The sequence below is a fragment of the Leptinotarsa decemlineata genome, unplaced genomic scaffold (assembly GCF_025532065.1).
Source record: "Leptinotarsa decemlineata unplaced genomic scaffold, Ldec_3_MD MMD2_tig00026282_RagTag_RagTag, whole genome shotgun sequence".
NCBI classification, from domain to species: domain Eukaryota; kingdom Metazoa; phylum Arthropoda; class Insecta; order Coleoptera; family Chrysomelidae; genus Leptinotarsa; species Leptinotarsa decemlineata.
In genome coordinates this window covers 7,182,555-7,201,503 of record NW_027412668.1, presented here as the reverse complement: position 1 = coordinate 7,201,503, position 18,949 = coordinate 7,182,555, and the positions used below count along the sequence as shown (strand labels likewise).

General features: G+C 34.7%; 1 protein-coding gene across 7 annotated transcripts in view; it reads left to right on the top strand.

The window, feature by feature from the left end:
- Positions 1–18,726, top strand: part of Fak (protein tyrosine kinase 2 Fak) — a 117,919-nt gene extending 99,193 nt beyond the window's left edge. For all 7 annotated transcript variants that reach the window (XM_074179738.1, XM_074179737.1, XM_074179735.1 and 4 more), the window contains 8 exons: positions 545–727; positions 807–1,217; positions 1,383–1,721; positions 2,725–2,879; positions 7,179–7,334; positions 7,404–7,700; positions 10,240–10,571; positions 14,962–18,726. In XM_074179738.1, the coding sequence (XP_074035839.1) occupies positions 545–727; positions 807–1,217; positions 1,383–1,721; positions 2,725–2,879; positions 7,179–7,334; positions 7,404–7,700; positions 10,240–10,571; positions 14,962–15,256 (2,168 nt within the window). In that variant the 3' untranslated portion in view covers positions 15,257–18,726. The remainder of the gene's footprint in view (positions 1–544; positions 728–806; positions 1,218–1,382; positions 1,722–2,724; positions 2,880–7,178; positions 7,335–7,403; positions 7,701–10,239; positions 10,572–14,961) is intronic.
- The last annotated feature ends 223 nt before the right edge of the window (positions 18,727–18,949 follow it).

Sequence of the window (18,949 nt, the reverse complement as noted above, 5' to 3'; positions counted from 1 at the left end):
AAAAATATAGAAATTTTCATTTCATTTTTCATTATGATCTTCTACCACGTAGTAACGGCTACATCCATCAATTTATTAAAAACTTTTCCAATGGATAAAATAACTTTTCGGTGAGAATTGCTTAGAGGCTACTTCCTAATTTAAAATATTTGTCACAATCAAAAATCTTTTTGTCATCTCAAAAATGTTTGTACCTACCTAACTTTAGTGTGGTTCCTTCTCAACTTATAACTTATTGAGCATTGTACGTAATATTTTTTATAGATACATACGTAAAATGTATCTATTTTGTAATGTTTTTGGATTTTCCAAAGGCCTTTGAAACAAATGATAAAAACCTATATATTATTATAGAAATTGAGAAAAAATCAATGGATTCAAAAACCCAAACTGTCCAATTTCGCAAACCTTTGTGTTAAATATATCTAAAAGCTACTCAAATCATTGATAACTTTTTTGACATTTTGTCTTGCACAAATTGAAACACACACATTTTTAAATTGAACAAAAAGTCACGTATCATAAATCATTTAATTTTTTTCAGCTAAAAATTATGAATTGGTAAGGGATCAAATCGAACTCCATGAAATTTTGGGAGAAGGTCAGTTCGGTGATGTCCACAGAGGTGCGGTTAGGACCAAAGATGGGGTACTCATTCCAGTGGCTGTGAAAACTTGCAAGGGCGATGCTGACCTTGCAACTACGGAGAAGTTCCTTGAAGAAGCATGTAAGTCATTGAGGAATGTTTACATCAATGTTCATAGACCGTTTCTTTTCAAATCATAATGTAATTCCATTGCTTTCAGATATAATGCAGAAATTCGACCACCAACACATCATCAAATTGATCGGACTATGTTCCGATTCGCCCGTGTGGCTCGTCATGGAGCTAGCCCGACTCGGAGAGTTGCGTTCTTACCTGCAGAACAACAAGAACCGTCTCGATCTCGCCACTCTCTTACTATATGCATTCCAATTATCGACAGCGCTAAGTTACTTAGAATCTAAGAAATATGTACATAGGGATATAGCAGCTAGAAACGTTCTGGTCAGTACTGATAAGTGTGTGAAGTTAGCGGATTTCGGTCTCTCTCGATGTATGGGCGACGACCAGAGTTACTACAAGGCGTCTAAAATGAAGTTGCCCATAAAGTGGATGAGTCCGGAGAGCATCAACTTCAGGAGATTCACTACAGCTAGCGACGTGTGGATGTTTGGTGAGTAATTCATATATTTCAAACCAAGTAAAGAATTTTTCAATAGAACATGTGTGAATCATTATGATTGTTAAATTGAGACAAGCAAACTCTCTGCCTGATTTATATATACTCGCTTTTGCTGAAGCTCCAGGTTTATTTATCCCCAAACAATGTTTCTTTTAGGAGTATGCATCTGGGAAATCCTGATGCTCGGTGTCAAGCCATTCCAAGGAGTGAAAAACAACGACGTGATAGGCAAGATAGAAAACGGTGAACGGCTTCCTTTGCCGCCCGATTGTCCGCCCCGTCTTTATTCGCTCATGTCACAGTGCTGGTCTTACGAACCGAGCAAGAGGCCCAGTTTCAAGGACATCAAGGAAATTCTGCAAGAAATCTTGTTGGAAGAGAAGAGCGTTCAGCAAGAGACGCTTAGGAGGGAGAACAGGAAAATGGCGGCCATGTCTTGGGGACCCTGCGACGATTTTGCCGCCCCTCCGAAGCCTAGCCGTTATCCAATGCAAGGTAAGTGTGTGTGTATGTGTGTGCACTTCAACTAAAATGATACAAACATTTCTTTATGAAGCCCTAAAATATTTGGGACAACTTAGCATAAAGATTTCTAAGTTCTTACAAAATAAAGAGGTAAATCCGGCCTATGAAACACAAATAACCCGAGCACGTATATTGAAAATAATAATGACAATAGTTTGGTGTCAGGTCAGGAGTTTATGAATTATCTTGTCGATCATGTCCAATGTTTTACTTAGGTCAAACTGGAAGAACATTTGAAGCACGCATGAGAGAACATAGAAACAAGTTTCCAGAATGGGAAATTTGAAATCAATGTATGCCACTCACTTTCTTACAGAGGGAGATGAGTTCAGTCATGAATTCAAAACTCCTAATTGCTATAAAAAAAGGTTTGAAACTTAACCTATTTTAAAGTAAGGAAATGAATTAATTCAAAAATTCTCAATATCTAATAAACAATCAGATTGATTTGAATAATTCGCCTCTGTTCAATCTGACTTTACCAGGAATTCATACTTGAATCGAACTACTATGTTACATAATTATTTTTGTTTACCTTTTTTTACTAGAAATTAAATGATTGATTATTTCTGGTGTTTCTGGTGGTTGAATTGATTATTTATCTGATTGGACCGTAGGTAATAGCTAATATTAGGTATAAAATGTTTGTGAATAAATGAGATTTATCATTTTCATTCAGGAAGCTATTGGTGAAAATCTTATAGTTTGACGTATCAGTTAGTGTTAATTTGAATTTTATTTTTGATTTCAAATCTGTCAACACCTCTTTAGACAACTGAAATCCGAACTCAGTATAGAAGATGGAGTTTACAATGTTATTTCCATCTTGATGATTAATCAATGTTTCCAAAAATAACATGATATTCACAATTGTATAGAAAGATATATTTAAAAAATCTTCAAATAAAAAAATACGGGTGGCATTTTAACAACAGATTGTCAGACTCTTAAATGCAAAACTTCGATTTTTCAGCTGTGGATCCCTCGTTATATTCATCAACAGATGCCACAACTGGTCTCGTATCGCAAACGTACATAGTGGCCCAAAATCCAGAAGTACTCGCCCACCTTATGAAAGAAAACGAATGCAGAGGAATCAGCCCGGCAGCTTACAACACTCCAGCTTCGGTATTTAACACAGTAGCAGTTAAATTTAAGAAAACAGACGATACTCCAGACCCCATCCTTGTAACCCAACCCATAGCCATACAGAACCTTCAAAAACTAGATCCCGAAGTACCAGAAGGGGTTGAACCAAGCAAGCCCTCTAGTACTCTGGAACGTACTTCGTCTCGTTCTAGCACTGGCAGTGCCACCCCTCGAATGGGTTCTCTGGAGAGAATGGCCTCTGATAATGCCAGTTCCTCCTCCAAGTTGAACTCTTTAGAGCGCAACATGAGCTCCCACAGTAGTTCTGGAGTTTTCAGCCCCAAAGTGGGTTCTTTGGAGCGGAAATCCAGAAACGTCTCTCCCAAAATGGGTTCCCTGGAAAGGCAGACGACTTTTTCTCCCAAAATGGGTTCTTTGGATCGCAATGCCCGTATCATTCCCCAACCGGGAGGTTACGATGTCGAGAACATCCCTAATTTCCATCCCACCCCTATCGTCTATCAGTTTAGTGACAAGTCGAAAGAGATGCAACATTTCGAGGAGAGTATTTATGACTTTGGAGGGGCAGATGTTAAGAGTTGCGCCCATAAACAGCAGTTTTTCGTGCAAAAAGCGTCCGCTCAGGTTCGAAAGAGGCATGGAAGTGTTTCGAGTGTTCTGTTTGCTTGTTTTGGATGACTTAACTGTGTGATACTTTTCTGTTGTGCTTCTTCGTGATTGGCATGATGCATGTTTTGATAAATATATTTTTAAATATTTTTTGTTAGACATTTTTGTTTTGATTATTGGTACAGTTATGAAATGTTATTTTGCAAGGTTTTTGCATCTTATTTATTTTGTTGAGCAATTCAAAAACCGCAACTTTCTGAAAAGAAAAGCAAGTCTGATTTCCAAAGAAGCCACATATTGAAAATGATATATACAGTATCGTTACTCTAAATTTTTATAGCTCTATATAGCAAATGACTGAATTCATACCTTTGACTAACTCTGTCTAAGAATACTTCAAAGAATATACAGTGCGAGTCTCTTACATGGAAATATGCTCGGACACGTCGATTAGTATTTTAAATTGCCTTTATTTTAATGCAAAAAAAAATTATACAGTGTGTCTCAAATATGAGATATGACGTCATCGATCATTTTTTCAAATGACAACCCTGTTTTTTTAATGACTTTTATTAAAGGGATCAACAAGTTGCACATGCCTGCCAAATTTCAATTTTTTACTACTTGTCCTTTAAAAGATATTCAATAAACATTATCTAATTCAAAAAATGAGTTCAATTCAATAGCCTTTCTTCAACAAGTGTTCAAAATGTTGTCCATTTATTAACTGACAATACCCTAAACGTAACTGAAACTCGTTTTGAACATTTCTGATTACTTCGACGGAAATTAGACTACACTCCAGTCTTATTCGTTCTTTTAAATCTTCAATATTTGCCGGTTTGATCTTAAAAACTTTGCTCTTCAAGTAACCCCATAAGAAAAAGTCCAAAGGTGTTAAATCCGGAGACCTAGGTGGCCATTCATAGGGTCCTCTTCTGCCAATCCATCTGCCTGGAAATACATCATTCAGGTACTCACCGACAGGTCTTGCAAAATGAGGAGGCACGCCGCCTTGTTGAAACCAGATGTTTTTATTCGGGACGTCAGCTTCTATAGGACAAGGGAACAAAATAGACAAATTCTGAACTAGGTCCTCCAGTAAGATTTTCTTGAAAGAAAATCGGTCCTATAACTCGATCACCAACAATCCCTGCTCAAACATTGACTTTTTCTGGATGTTGAGTGCAGCCTTCGCTCATTCAGTGTGGGTTTCTGTCTGCTTAATAACGACAATTTTGACGATTTACCACACCATTCAACATAAACGTTGATTCGTCAGAAAATAAAACGTTTTCTTTTTGTACAACATTCCTGTCTAGTAGATCCATCATTTGTTCGCAAAACTGGAGTCTTCTATCTGGATTATCTTCGGTGAGTTCCTGGAGTATTGTTATTTTATATGGATGACATATTGCCTAGTGGGAACATGGGGATTTTCTTCGACAGAGAGAAGAACATTTATTTTGACCTCTTCACTGAGCGCACTCCGACGATGATTATTTGTTTTTCTTAAATGTCCATTTTCCCGGAACTGTTTTTCGATCTTGCTTATGGTACTTCGCGATATGGGTGGTAAATCAGGATACTTATCTCTGAATAAATGGGTAACTTCATTTTGTGTTCTTGTCCTATCTCCGTAGCCGCGTAGCCAATCATCATTAGAATTTCAATCTTATGTGTTTCAGTTAAGTACGGCATTTTACTAATGGCGAACAACAAATTATGAAACGACTAACAGTTTTTGTGCACAAATATGATTGGAATGCGATAGATACTACTCTCCTTACTTTTTTTATAACTTTTTTATGACAATGTCACTGTCAGGTATCCCTGACATACTTCATCGACGTGTCCGAGCATATTTCCGAAAGAAACAACACCTTTGATTTAGTGAATTTCTTCCATGTTAGAGACTCGCACTGTATAAGTAAATTATCAAGACAATGAATCCAGTTTTAATATAGGGTCATCTTTTCACTTATTTACACCAAAGACAAATTTACATTTCTATAGGAATAGTCACAAAGTAATGTACATATTATAAGAACATAGACTGTCACTGCAGAAATCACAGTTGGAGTGAATAAAATTCAAGCTGGTAGGCCATAGTGAAATTGATGTTTTAGTACCAAACGTTTCGTCTGCTACTGTGACAGACATCTTCAGTGGTATATGTGTTAACTGCGAGGACAAAGCCTCATCAACGACCAACTAAAGTCGGTCTCTAATTAAGATATATAGCATAAATCACAGTTGAATATTTGCAATACTGGTTAAATTATCCAGACTTGCAGTGTCAATAAATAAGAAACTCGTTGAGCGAGTAATATATTTCATTCAGAAAAAAAAAATTGTGTTTTTTAATTATGTCAGTTTATTACACTCTCTCACATAATTAGGTAACAAATTAAATATTTCTGCTCCTAGATACGTTGGTGAATTAACTGTAGATCTGAAGCTTTGTCCGGTATTTATATTATGTTGGTGTTGAATTCATTTTTGTTTTCAATGATATCCTCTACAGATAAATTCCGTAGTGGACATTTGAAAGTCACAATATTTGTTTTGAAGATATTGAAGGAGAGTAGATTGGAGTCACACCAAGAAGACTAATTTTTTTTAATAATGAGCTTTTTTCTCAGTGGTTATATCTTTTCAACAATACAGTGATGTTTTCAGTGACAGAGTAAAGGTTCCAGAAGTGTTACCAAATCGTTGAACACAAGAATAAAATGGGACCGACAACCGATCCTTGTAGTACTCCAGTATTTGTTGTTTTTACAATTTAACTATTACCTTCGAGGTACGACTCAAACTACCGTAGAGTTACCCATCTACATCTATTGGTTTTCAGCTTATATAGCAGTAATTTATGATCAACGCAGTCAAATGCTTTATAAGGTCTCAAAACAAGACTGCTGCAACATCTCCAGCATTCACATTGAAAGACACCCCAAACAGGAAAGATAATACTACATCATGTTCTGGAATCCATTGGGCCTTCTCATAACTAATTTTTCAATTATTTTTGCAATAGTACGGACAAAAGATATTGGTCGATTGAGATCATCTACAGAGTTACTCTTATGAAAAGGAATGACTATCGACAGTTTTAGAAAGGATGGAAACCTTTCATTTATATTGTCCGCACTGATGAGTATTTCAACATCTTCGCCCTTTTGAATTATATCTTACAGGACATTCGTGTAAGGTGCCCCGATGAGGCAGATTTTTTTCGTGGTCTGAGTGAAATGCTTGCACAAACTTGAAAACTATAATGTCACAACAATTCATTGCGTACTATATGAATGTGACACATATTACAATGTTCTTATGTTGATAATTGTGAACTAATCCACCCCAAATTATTTCTTTGAATAATTAATTGATATATAAGTATATTTTGCATGCACCTGAGATAGGAAAATTTCTGAAGAGTGACTTGTGTGTTCTAGATATTTTCTATAGTCACGGAATTTCAATTTCTATTCATGGCATTGTTACTTTTTGCACGTTCTGGTTTTTTTTCTTTTCTTCATTTGTCATCGATTATAATATATGTATCCTGCATGTTGCACCTTTTTTGAATACTTTTATTTTCAAATATTTCCATTTTATTTTTATCAAGAAATTGGAGAAAAATTGTTGAACTTTTGTTGGAGACATCATATTAAATATGAATTTAATAGGAAATGATCATTTCAGCCCTTGTCTACATTGTACGGGGACCAACTTTTATTGGAAAATGTTCGTTATGACAATTCGACAAATTTCAATAACATGCTGAGGCAAAAACTGAGGCAGCAACAATTGGAATCCGAGGAAGACTCTAAATGGTTAGCAGAATCTGAAACTCATTTGGTAAGTTGAAATAAGAAAAATTTTTAAGCTTCCAACTTGGTTAACTGAATTTTTTAATCACTCCTCTAGAAAAGACTTAGCATGAGTCACAACCCAGACGACCAAGACACTCCAGAAAGTGGCTTAACTTCACCTCCAACAAGTCCTAGCTACATTAACCCGGTCCCCTACCAGCATCCTCCAACTACGGTATCTTCAGGCAGCAGCAGAGGCAACAATGGCACACAGAGTAATGCCGGTTCTATGAGCAGCAGCAAGAGCCACTCTCCTGCAGGGTCGCTGACCAATACAATGACGCCCAGTGGAAGGAAAGAGATGAGTGACAGTGCTCAAAGCGGATCTGTGATAGGCGAGTCTGATAAAAAGGTAAGTTGATTCATTTTCATCAGTTTACTTGAATGTATTACAAATTTTACAACCACCCACAAGGCAGTCTTGTAGTTGGTTGTGTTTAGGGTATGTATTTCAAAACTAACCCTTCATGCTCCAAAGTTTTTATATTGAATCCTAAAGTAGGAGAAATGGTATCGATAGGTTCACCATTGAATTTTTTCATTATTGTTGTGTTTTTACCAGCATTATCCAGTCCTCTGTAAAAATGTTATAATTTGAAAAATAATTTGGTAACATTGTTTATTTTGAGCAAAGGATACAATATGAGAATTCTCATTTCCTTCTCTTTTTGTTTCATTTTCTTCAACACCATTAAAAATCCCATTGCATTTATTTAGGTAGCCTTTGTAAGTAGAGTTGTATTTTTATTATTTATGTACAATTTGTTGTTTGAAGGTAAACAAAATTTTGAATTTATATAATTTCATTGAATTTTGGGAATGGTTCCTTTAGAAGGAGACCATTGACCCACAGCACAGTCACAAAAGGGATAGATGCCGTGGGTGGCAACTATGGCTAATAAATACACCGTTCACCCTTTCTAATTTCTGAAGGAAAATATGAATGAGTAATCGAACAAATTGTAGGTTTTCTAAGGATAATGGCTCATGTACATCTCTTTGTTTTACTCAGTATTTGCATGAATTTGCATGTGATATCAGAACTTGTTTGTTTTGTTTTACGATAGTATGTTTGTTTCGAAGTTGATTTGTGTATTTGATTATCTCGAAGTAAGTTTACAATCTGTCAATTGACTTATTATCTCTATGCCTGACAGATGATGTCACAAAATCAGTGACATAATAATAAATATGGACTGTCCATTGAAAAACGAACATTGACTCCAACAACTAAAAAAATTAAAAGATTTACGTCTTGGCACTCATGTCATTCATGCACTTATCATGCACTATTTGGAACCTTTGATGTAGTAATGAACATTACTGGAGTTTTCCCCAACACCAAACCGTTATTTTAACACGTGTTTCGATCACCAAGTAATCATCTTCAAGAAAAATATCAAACAGTTTGATCTTCCTGTTGAAGATGACCACTTGGTAATCTAAACACGTGTCGAGGTGTTGAAAAAAAAAAAGGTTTGGTGTTGGGGAAAAAACTCCAGTAATATTCATTACTACACCAAAGGTTCGAAACAGTGCATCACAAGCCTATTGAATGTTCTCTTAAGAGGTATATTCAGAAAATGCCTGGAATTTTGGTTTTATGAAAAAAATATTTACTTCTCAAACTCGATCTATGGGATAACCTTTAGCTCTTTCAACGACGCACTTCAAATGTCATCTATGGTTGTAAAACGATGGTCCTTTGAGATTCTCTTCATTTTGGGAAAACAAGGAAAGTCACACTGAGTTATGTCTGGCGAATATGGAGGCTAGGACATCGCTACAGTATTGTGTTTGGACAAAAATTCGAGAATGAGCAATGAAGTGTGAGCAGGCCGCATTATTATAGTGCATAATGCATGAGTTGCTTTTCCACAAATCTTGCCTTTTTTTGTTGCTTTCGGAAAATCATCAAAGACTTCCCTGATTGTGATTAGGCGATTGTTCATAACCATTTCATTCACTTTTTTTTCGTTTTCGTCAGTTGTTAACGTGCTGCGATGTCTGGGGCTTAATACATCTCGTTAACTCTTGCTTTACTTATAGCAGAGTCATCATAGATCTTTGTTAATATTACATACTCTTTGTTACACTTTATTTAATTTTTCATGTAAAATTTGATATTAATTCTTTTATTCATTTGTTTTAACAGTCTAATCTTAGCCACTGCAACAGACAAAGTAAACAAAGTGAGTGGGTCTATTCGACCCTCCACCGCAACCCGCAAGGGTTTATTGTGGCTCACACCTATTCACACTCGACCAAATAAACCCAGCTTCTTAACGAAGCCGATTAGTTTGTATGGTGAGTGGTCTTTCAGGTCAGTACGGCTCTGTCGAACTCTAAAAACCTGATTCGATCCCCAGCTGAGCAGGCACAAAGTATATGCTCTGCTGTTTCATCATTTTCTAAAACAGAGGCGACACACACTGTCTTCCGACAGTCCAAGCCTCTGCATATAACGATTCAAATGACAGTGACCTGTAAGAAGGCCTGTTAGACATCGTAGTTCATCCCTACTGTAGTCCAACAACTGTTAGGTATTAAGCTTCGAAGTGTGAATAAACGCCTTGGAGTGAGCCAATCCTGGAAGATTTTGCTCAGAAGTTCATAAATCTTCTTGCCGTCCAGGTGGCAAAGTCTAAAGCGATGCCAATGACAGGTTCTGGTCCGATAAAGTTGCTTGCAGCACCCTCCTTTGCAAGGGAATTCTGTTGGAGAATAATGACTACTCATTTATTGATTTTGATCATCAACCCGCTAGGAGAATTGATCGTATACTACATTTTTTTTCCACTCCATAGAATAGGCATATCCTAATTCATTCTATACTTCGGTGACAGACAGTGTCAAGCTCCTCCATTACCTTCATTATTCCTTTTTTTCAGGAACCGACTCAAAACCCCACCGCTAATTTAGACCGTTCCCACGACCGCGTCTACGAATGCACAACCGACGTAGTGAGGGCCGTAATGTCACTCTCTCAAGGCGTTCAACAAGCCGTAGCGGAGCAGTACCTCGAACTAGTCAAGAAGGTTGGAATTGAGCTGAGATCGCTGCTAGCCAGCGTCGACGAGATCGTTTCGGCTTTTCCAGTAGCCGCCCAACGGGAAGTAGAGATGGCTCACAAGGTTTTATCCAAAGATATGGCGGAGTTGGTGAACGCCATGAAGTTAGCGCAGCAGTACAGCCACACGACTTTAGATGCTGAATACAGAAAGTGAGTCTAGATAGTTTTAAGGTTATGATGATTTAACTTGGCGAAATCCTCACATGCCACAGCCAGGAAATAAGGTGACATCAGTACAGGGTGACCACATGCGATAGATTTCTACTTTTTCGGTAGATTTTCAACACAAGTTGATAAATTGCAGTAGATGAATTTTCGCCGGTAGATTTCGGTAGATTTGGATAAGATGCCTTGGCGATAGAATTTTTATTTTAGTATGAGTGGCGACATCTACAGCAAATGACATGAATTCATTGTTTCTAGGTTCTGCCCGCTTCGATACACAGAACACAAAATGGATACAGATCAAAAAACATCCATTTCCCGATTGCTTGTTACTGTTTTCTGAATATCTCCGATCTCCGAGTAAAGGAAGAAGAAGATAATAATATTACATAATCTCGTTTCACTTTTCGTATTCAGACTTTCAAAGAATTGAAAGTTTAATTTGAAACATGGAAACATTTCCGTTTTTGAATCTTGAAATCTAATACTTGAAATAGTTCCAGTGTTCAAAATAACCAACAAAAAAGAACCAACTAGAGAGCAACTTGCTATTTCAAGTATTAGGTCACGCCCATCGGCCATACCCGTAAGAAGGCCTTCTATACTAAAACCAATAATGATTGAGAGTAGAAGTAAGCCCAATTGACAGCAAATCGGGGGCGTGCTTATTAATTTTTGAGAGGATTAAGAATGAAAGAAAAATTCTTAGTACAATTAGTTAAAAAATTCATACACATTTTTTATTTATTTCATTGAAACTTTGCAATATCGTAATTTACCTAATCGTTGTAGTCATGAGGTGGGCCTTATGAAAACGGAGTAATAATCGTGGTAATTATAGTAGGTACCAAATAAATTAACAATATTAATAAAAAACACAATATATATATATATATATATATATATATATATATATATATATATATATATATATATATATATATATGCTGAACTGGTTTTTCCGGGTATTTGATCCGTGTATGTGATATTATCTCTAATTTCAGGTGAAATTAGAGATAATATCACATACACGGATCAAATACCTGGAAAAACCAGTTCAGCATATTCCTATCCGTGAAAACTTCAGATTTCATATATATATATATATATATATATATATATATATATATATATATATATATATATATATATATATATATATATATATATATATATATATATATATATATATATATATATATATATATATATATAAAACTTTTTTTCACTATTGGGTTGCAGCAATTGATAAGTGAACTCTTTATAACTATTCTCAAGCTTTCGAGTAACTTAAACTCATCGTCAGGGGTACTAGAAAATACAAATTACAAATTTTTGATAATAGAATATAATATAAATGTAAATGTACAAATTTTCGTCTAATCTTCAACCTCAGATTCGTCACTGTTGCTACCGCTATCATCAAAGTGAATTATGATTGGTTCAATATTGTGTTCAATACAGTTGTCTACGTCCCACATTTTTTGCTCCTCTTTTAAAACATGCTGCATGCATTTCTTCCAGTCTTCTGCAGAAACAGTTCGAATAGCTTCTTGTAGGTGATGTTGCACGTCCACTAATTTAAATGTTCTGTTTTCTCGTGCCACATATCCTTTTACTTGCGCCCAGATTAATTCTATTGGGTTTAATTCGCAGTGGTATGGTGGTAACCTTAAAACTGTAATTCCACGACTTAACGCCATTTCATCCACTGCGAATTTTTTATATTTGTCTGTGTGTAATTTTGTTGAATTGCTGCTTTTTTCCATGATTGTTTCGGTAATCGTTCTAAATGTCGACTATGGTATGGGGCATTGTCCATGACGATGACAGACCCAGGTTCCACAAGTTGAATGATGCCTTCAAACCATTTTTCAAACACCTCCGCATTCATCTCTTCATGATAGTCGCCTGTTTTCTTAGATTTAAATATTAATTCACCATTTGGTAAAAATCCACTGTCGCTTCCTATATGCGTAACTATCAGACGACTACCTTTTCCAGATGGCTGTTTTAACCCAACTGACAAACCTTCAATAAAGGCTTGTCGTGCACTTGTTATATTACCATCCTGCCATACTTTTTTGACCGTATGTCCTTGGTTAACCCATGTCTCGTCCATGATGTACAATTTTTTTTTGAGCTTCCGAAATTCGTCAATTTTTCTTAGATAGTTTCTTCTCCATGCTATTATTTTTTGACGTTCAAAGGGAATGCTTTTCCTGTCAACTTTTCCGTACGTAAAATTCATTTCGTTTACAAGTTTCCTAAAAGTTTCTTTACCCATTTTTGGGACCAATTCATGATCGCTAAGTGCCTCCAGAACTGTTTGTAGTGTGGGCAGCTCATTTCTGAAAAAGAAACTGTGAATAGTTCTGAGTATACTGGTTTTGGCTTCTTCATCAACTGTGTTTTTTTTTCGTCCGCTACTAGTTTTTGGCGTTTGTACGTCCCCATGAATTTCTGCTTATCTTAGTATTTTGTAAATCGATGATTTTGGTACACCGGTATAATCAGAGCACATATCAACTAATTTATCTTTTGTAATTGTGGAACTTAATGATGTAGAAATGCCCGGTTGGTTATTCGAATGTACACACGTAGAATTACAGCACATATGCACAAAGTCATCTTTTGGTGGCTGATGATCTCTTTCAAGACAGTGAAATACTCGCAGTACAATTTGTTTTTCTCTTACTGACCGAGACTCCGACCGTTTTACCTTTTTCGACGTGGAAGGCCCGACCATGTCTCCCAGTTTTTGAGTAGTTTGAGAACGGTGTAGAAATATAATTATGTAACGCTTAAACACTTATTAGCACTATTATTTTCACCAATTGTTATCACAACACGTCGATTGCTGACTAACTTAACTGTAAAACGTACAATTCACGCTGTATAATTCACAAACCAATGATACGCTCTTGGCTGCAAGTACATTAGTGAGGACTGCAACGATGAGATGGAAGTTACGGTAAAGTGACAAAGACAGAAATATCGTTGCGTACAGCGTTGCCACTAGTTGTAATAAATATCTAACACTATACAGAAAATAATGAATTTTAACTGATCAGTAATCAGGAAATGTATAAGTATTACTCATTACAAGCTCATTACTGATTTTTGTCATAAATAATACCTTTTAATCGTACTAGTATTGTGTATTATCTATAATTTGCCACAACCTACAACTCTACTGCTTACTATATTTTGATTCTGCTATAAACTGGTAACGTAAAATTTAGATATGACAACGCGCTTTACTCTCAATCATTATTGGTTTTACTATAGATTCAGTGATGTTATTCAAATGTCTTTATAAACGCCACCTAGTGGTCGAAAACTAAAATTTTCACTATGTTGGTGCTCTTCAAATATCAAATCAAAGAGTACACCACTTCAAATACATTGCACTAGATTTTCAATGACACCGTAGGTAGACTTTTCAAATAAAATGTGGTCACGCTTTATCAGTATGAAAGGTTCATCTAACTTCCAATCTAGCCTTATTGAACCTGTAACTTTAATATTGAGTTATTGAGAAAATGGTTTGATGCAAATCTACTACAGCAGTAGGTTTGTGTGGTAGTAGTAGTCGAGTACTGACGATCTTTATTTTATTTATTTGTTTATTATTCTACGGGAAAACTTTACAATTATTATGAATTAATATTAAACAAATAACATTCGATAATTTGACATAGAAATACAAAGGTAGCAAATAAGTCAAATCAGAAGTGAAAACTATTGAGAAGAGATACATATGTATAAGGAAATGAATATTTCGAAATAAATTTTTAAATATCAATCTCTACCAATCACCTACACAGTAGGGTGTGGTAAACGTCTGTCGAAAAACAACTACTTCCCCGGCTAATACCACGCTGTATATTGAATTATATCCGACAGACATTTATGCAACATCAGACTATTCTCGTAGATGTTTCCATTATTATTATTATTATAGCCTCTGTGAGTAATCTTGCATAAATGTCTGTCAGATATAACTCAATATCCGTGGCATTAGCTGGTGAAGTAGTTGTTTTTCAACAGACGTTTACTGCACCCTACTGTGTAGGTAGTTGGGAGAGAATAATATTTCGAAATTTATTTGAAAATATTAATTTCCTTATAAATAAGTCAAATTTCAAACTAAAATCTTGAAAACTATCATCGTCTAAAAGCTTCCTGATGTTACATGTATCCATGTTGAACAGATCAATCTCCTGATATAATAAGTTGCCTGTTACTTTCATTCTATGAGTGGTGTTGAACAAAATAGATCGAAAATATCTGAGCATTGCGAGTATTCCTAACAGGAATTTTCAGAGTGCTACTTTCAATTCCAAATTATAAGCATTGTTTTATCTTTCAGGGGCATGTTGGGAGCAGCTCATGTCCTCGCTATGGATTCGAAAAACTTATTGGACGTAGTGGACTCCATCAGGATTCGACATCCCCAAATAAACCAACAACTATTCAAATCTATCGAATCTCTTTCGGAATCTGATCACATCCAAGATGAGGCACAAAAAATGCCGGTTCCATCCCAATATGTCATGTTGTCCCGTACACCTGTAAGCTGTACCTTTGTGCAGGCACCCCTTTACACAAATAACATCCAGTCGTCGTCTTCGTCTAATTTGAGTACAAACGTCTTGGATAGTTAGTTTGAACGATAGGGAATGAAACCAGGTTTGTAGTTGTGTTGGGGAGATCTGAAGTGTTGTATTATATGGCGGCTGAGCTTTTTCGGTATATCAAAACTGTTTTTGTCCAAAATTACAGGTGACTCATTTATAAATGAAGCAAATAATTTTACTTACACTTTATCTATCAAACCTTCCTGAAACTCATTTAAATCAATTCATGTTCCATCGTGTCAAAAAGTAAGTCTGGACAAAATTATTCAAAATAAGTGTTATGAAGTTGAGCTGCTTGAAATTGGAGTATTTTGGTTTTGATGAAGAAAGGAACGATAAAAGAAGGTGAAAGAAGGTTTTTTGGAGATTTCTGGCAAATTTTCAATTGAAGTCTTTCTAGGTGATGGAATTAAGAACAGCAATAAATATTGCAAACATCATTACACTTCCCTGTTTCAATATTATCAATGCATTGCAGTAGATTTCACATATAATAGGGAGATGTACAAAAGAATAAGGACTCTGGAGGGTGCCAGTTCCAGTCAAAATTATTCATATATTGTTGTTCAGATGATGATGGTTGAAGGGTTATTACTGTTTTTTTTTTTTTGGACAACATACTAAATGCATTAACCAAAGAAGTTTGTGTCATAAGTTTTTTTAACCGTGGTCTGCAGGTTTTTTACGCATGTTTCGTCTACTACTGTGGTAACGGTCGTAATAATAATGATACAATTAAGGACAGGTAGGCAGATTTTATTGATGTTCATTGCCTTTTATTTTTTATTGAAATTTTCCGTGTGTTTGACCTAACAAACAAATTAAGTAGAACAGTGGAAAAAAGCCACTTGAACACAACAACTTTAAAACTTATTATTATAATTCAATTAAATGTTGCCATCAACTTTCCTTCAGAAGGTTATAAGCATAAGAAGTTACAAGCAAAATTATGCTGCAGACAATGTGACTGTTGCACTTTTGAATCACTGTGGGACAGCATACTGCAGACTCCCTACACTGACAGGTGACACGAATACAACGATTCACTCGCGGCATCAATTTCACCAAAATCACTTTTACGAACAGGAGGAAACAACATGGCATCTGTGAGTTGGTATAGATTCTACTAATATCATGTCCAATTGGATTTTGATATGTCGTTGATTTTGACTTTACGACTGTGCTATTGAAATTATTAGTTTCATGCCGTTTGTATTGGTGTTGTCTCAAAAATTTGTTGCAATATTTTTTTCAAATGTATCTTATATGTCTAATGATTTTTAAACTAGTAATATTAAGACTAAGAAACTACTGAAGAAGAATTCAGTTGAATTCGAAACGTCTGCAAGAAAACAATTGTTTTTAAAAAAATTGATTCTGTTACCCGACCAACCTTTTTTCAGAAAAATTATTGGAACACTGAAGTAGTTAACAAAAAATATTTAGTTTGATTAAATCTTGTTGAATAACATATCAGTGAATAAAAGAAATCATGGGTGTTTTTCATAGATTTCAAATTATATGCCATCAGAATCATCATGCCTTAAATTCATCTCCGGAATGTTTTTGAATTGTTTATTCATCGGCGTATCCTTGTCATTCAATTCTGAAATTTTTACATGAGAGCATATTGACATAATTTTCACAATATAGCAAACGCACATTTGTTTGTTTGTCCGACAATATGATTTGTGCCATATATTATTCAATGTTTGTTAACTGTTATGGTGTATATAACGAGGAATTGACAACCTTCTCAAGGCAAAGCTCAAAAAGTTTGTATTACGTTTAGTTCACAGTGGGTAGATCTCGACTACTTGCTTTGAAAAAATTATTGCCTATGATGAAACTAATGATATGTAACCAATTCTTCAAAAAACACATTTTGTGTTGTTTAATGTATAAGTTTGAAAATGTCCTTATTGGACGAAACTGCAGTAACTTCAATTAAAAATAAAAGTGGTAAAAAAACATATAAATTTTCATTTCTCATTTTACATTTTGTGAAAAGATTTCCCATTCTGATTTGATAACTTTCATTATTTTCTTTGATCAGTATCAAGTCATTTTAATATATATTACTGATCTTCACAAGAGAAAGAACCTTAATAAATGAAAACTATATAGTCAAAATCAATATTGGATAGGACTAATCGCAACGGTTTCTATGGTGACCCCCCTGAAGTACACCTGTAGTAGGTAAAAAAGCAAATGATGTGATTTCAATAAACAAAATGAATCGATCCCTTTGCCTCCAGAAAAATTAATAATACATCAAATGGAATTTTCAAGTGTATTAATTATTGACTGATATATCAAAAACCACTTTTAAAATGAAATCGTGATAGATGAAATTGTTCATTTCCTCTTATTACATAGTCTCATTTTTCAAAATGGGTTTTTACTTTTTCGATAACACTTATCATTTCATACTTCTACAAATAAAAAAGTAATTTTAAGTATGACAACACACCCTACATCAAACTTTTGAAAGATTATCGGAGCCTTCTTTGTCACTTTAGGTGCAGGTCTTCGTCATTCAGCATCTGTTGACATCGAGTCTTTAATAAGGTTTTTCTATATATTGAGTTTCATTAAAATTTTTGCCAGAAGTCTCCTGAAACCCAAAACCAATAGTATTCAGTAATGACCTTATAGGTTTTGTATTTGCTTCTGAAAACTGACAGTTTAGCAAAGTCCATCAATTAGGTAGGCAATGAAATTAGGTATAATAGAAATATTTATTATATGTCTTGTTTAATTTTCATTGACCCGAATGAGAATAATAAAATAATTGTTGTAAACAATTCGATTCCTGCAGCAGCATTTATCATTTCCCATTGAATGGGAAAACTGTTTTCCATTTGGGTTTATTTCTTGTTGCCTTCAACAAATTTGAAATAAACCAATACATATCAAACATCAATATTTCTATTTTCATCATAAGTGAGAGTGGAAAACAGTTGGAACTTTAATAATGTGTTCACATTTTACCGTTTATTTTGAGATTTTACTTGTAAAAAAAAATAATCTCTGTTGAGTTTTCCTCATGTTTTAAATTCATGTGAAAATTAAAGATTTCACGAACACCTCAGTTTAATTATTAGTTTCCATAATCGACATCCACTCTTTCAAGATTTATTGCACTTGTTATGTCAAAATATTCAGTTATTTAATTTACCCATACATGAGGAAAACTTTGGAGACAGTTTTGCTTTTAGAACTTTTCATTTGTACCCTGTATTATTTTTGTATTGTGTTTTGTTTGTGAAGACTGCATAAAGATATTATTTCAGCTATACAATAGCATACGTTTTCTTGAATTAGGTTCTAAGAAAATTTTATATATAGATGAAAGTAACCCTACTTGTAAGGTTTTAAAGTGATTGAAGCATTGAAAAAATTCATGGTAATCTTTTGTATATTCTACAATGAAGTTTCAAAATGTAGCGTTTTCAATGCATTGTGAATAAATTAAAGCATATTTTGTAAATTTTTATTTGTATTTATATGTATATGTTGTTTGTTTTTTTGTTTTCAGCTTTAAAAGTAAAAAATAAATAAAAAAAGTTTCCTTTATTTTTCTACAACCTGTATCAAATTTATAATAGCCCCAAACCATTAATATATGTGATGGAATCGGTCGATACTTGATGAAAATAAACCCATAATGTATTCAAGTAACACTATTTTGAGATTTACACTAAATAATTTACAAAA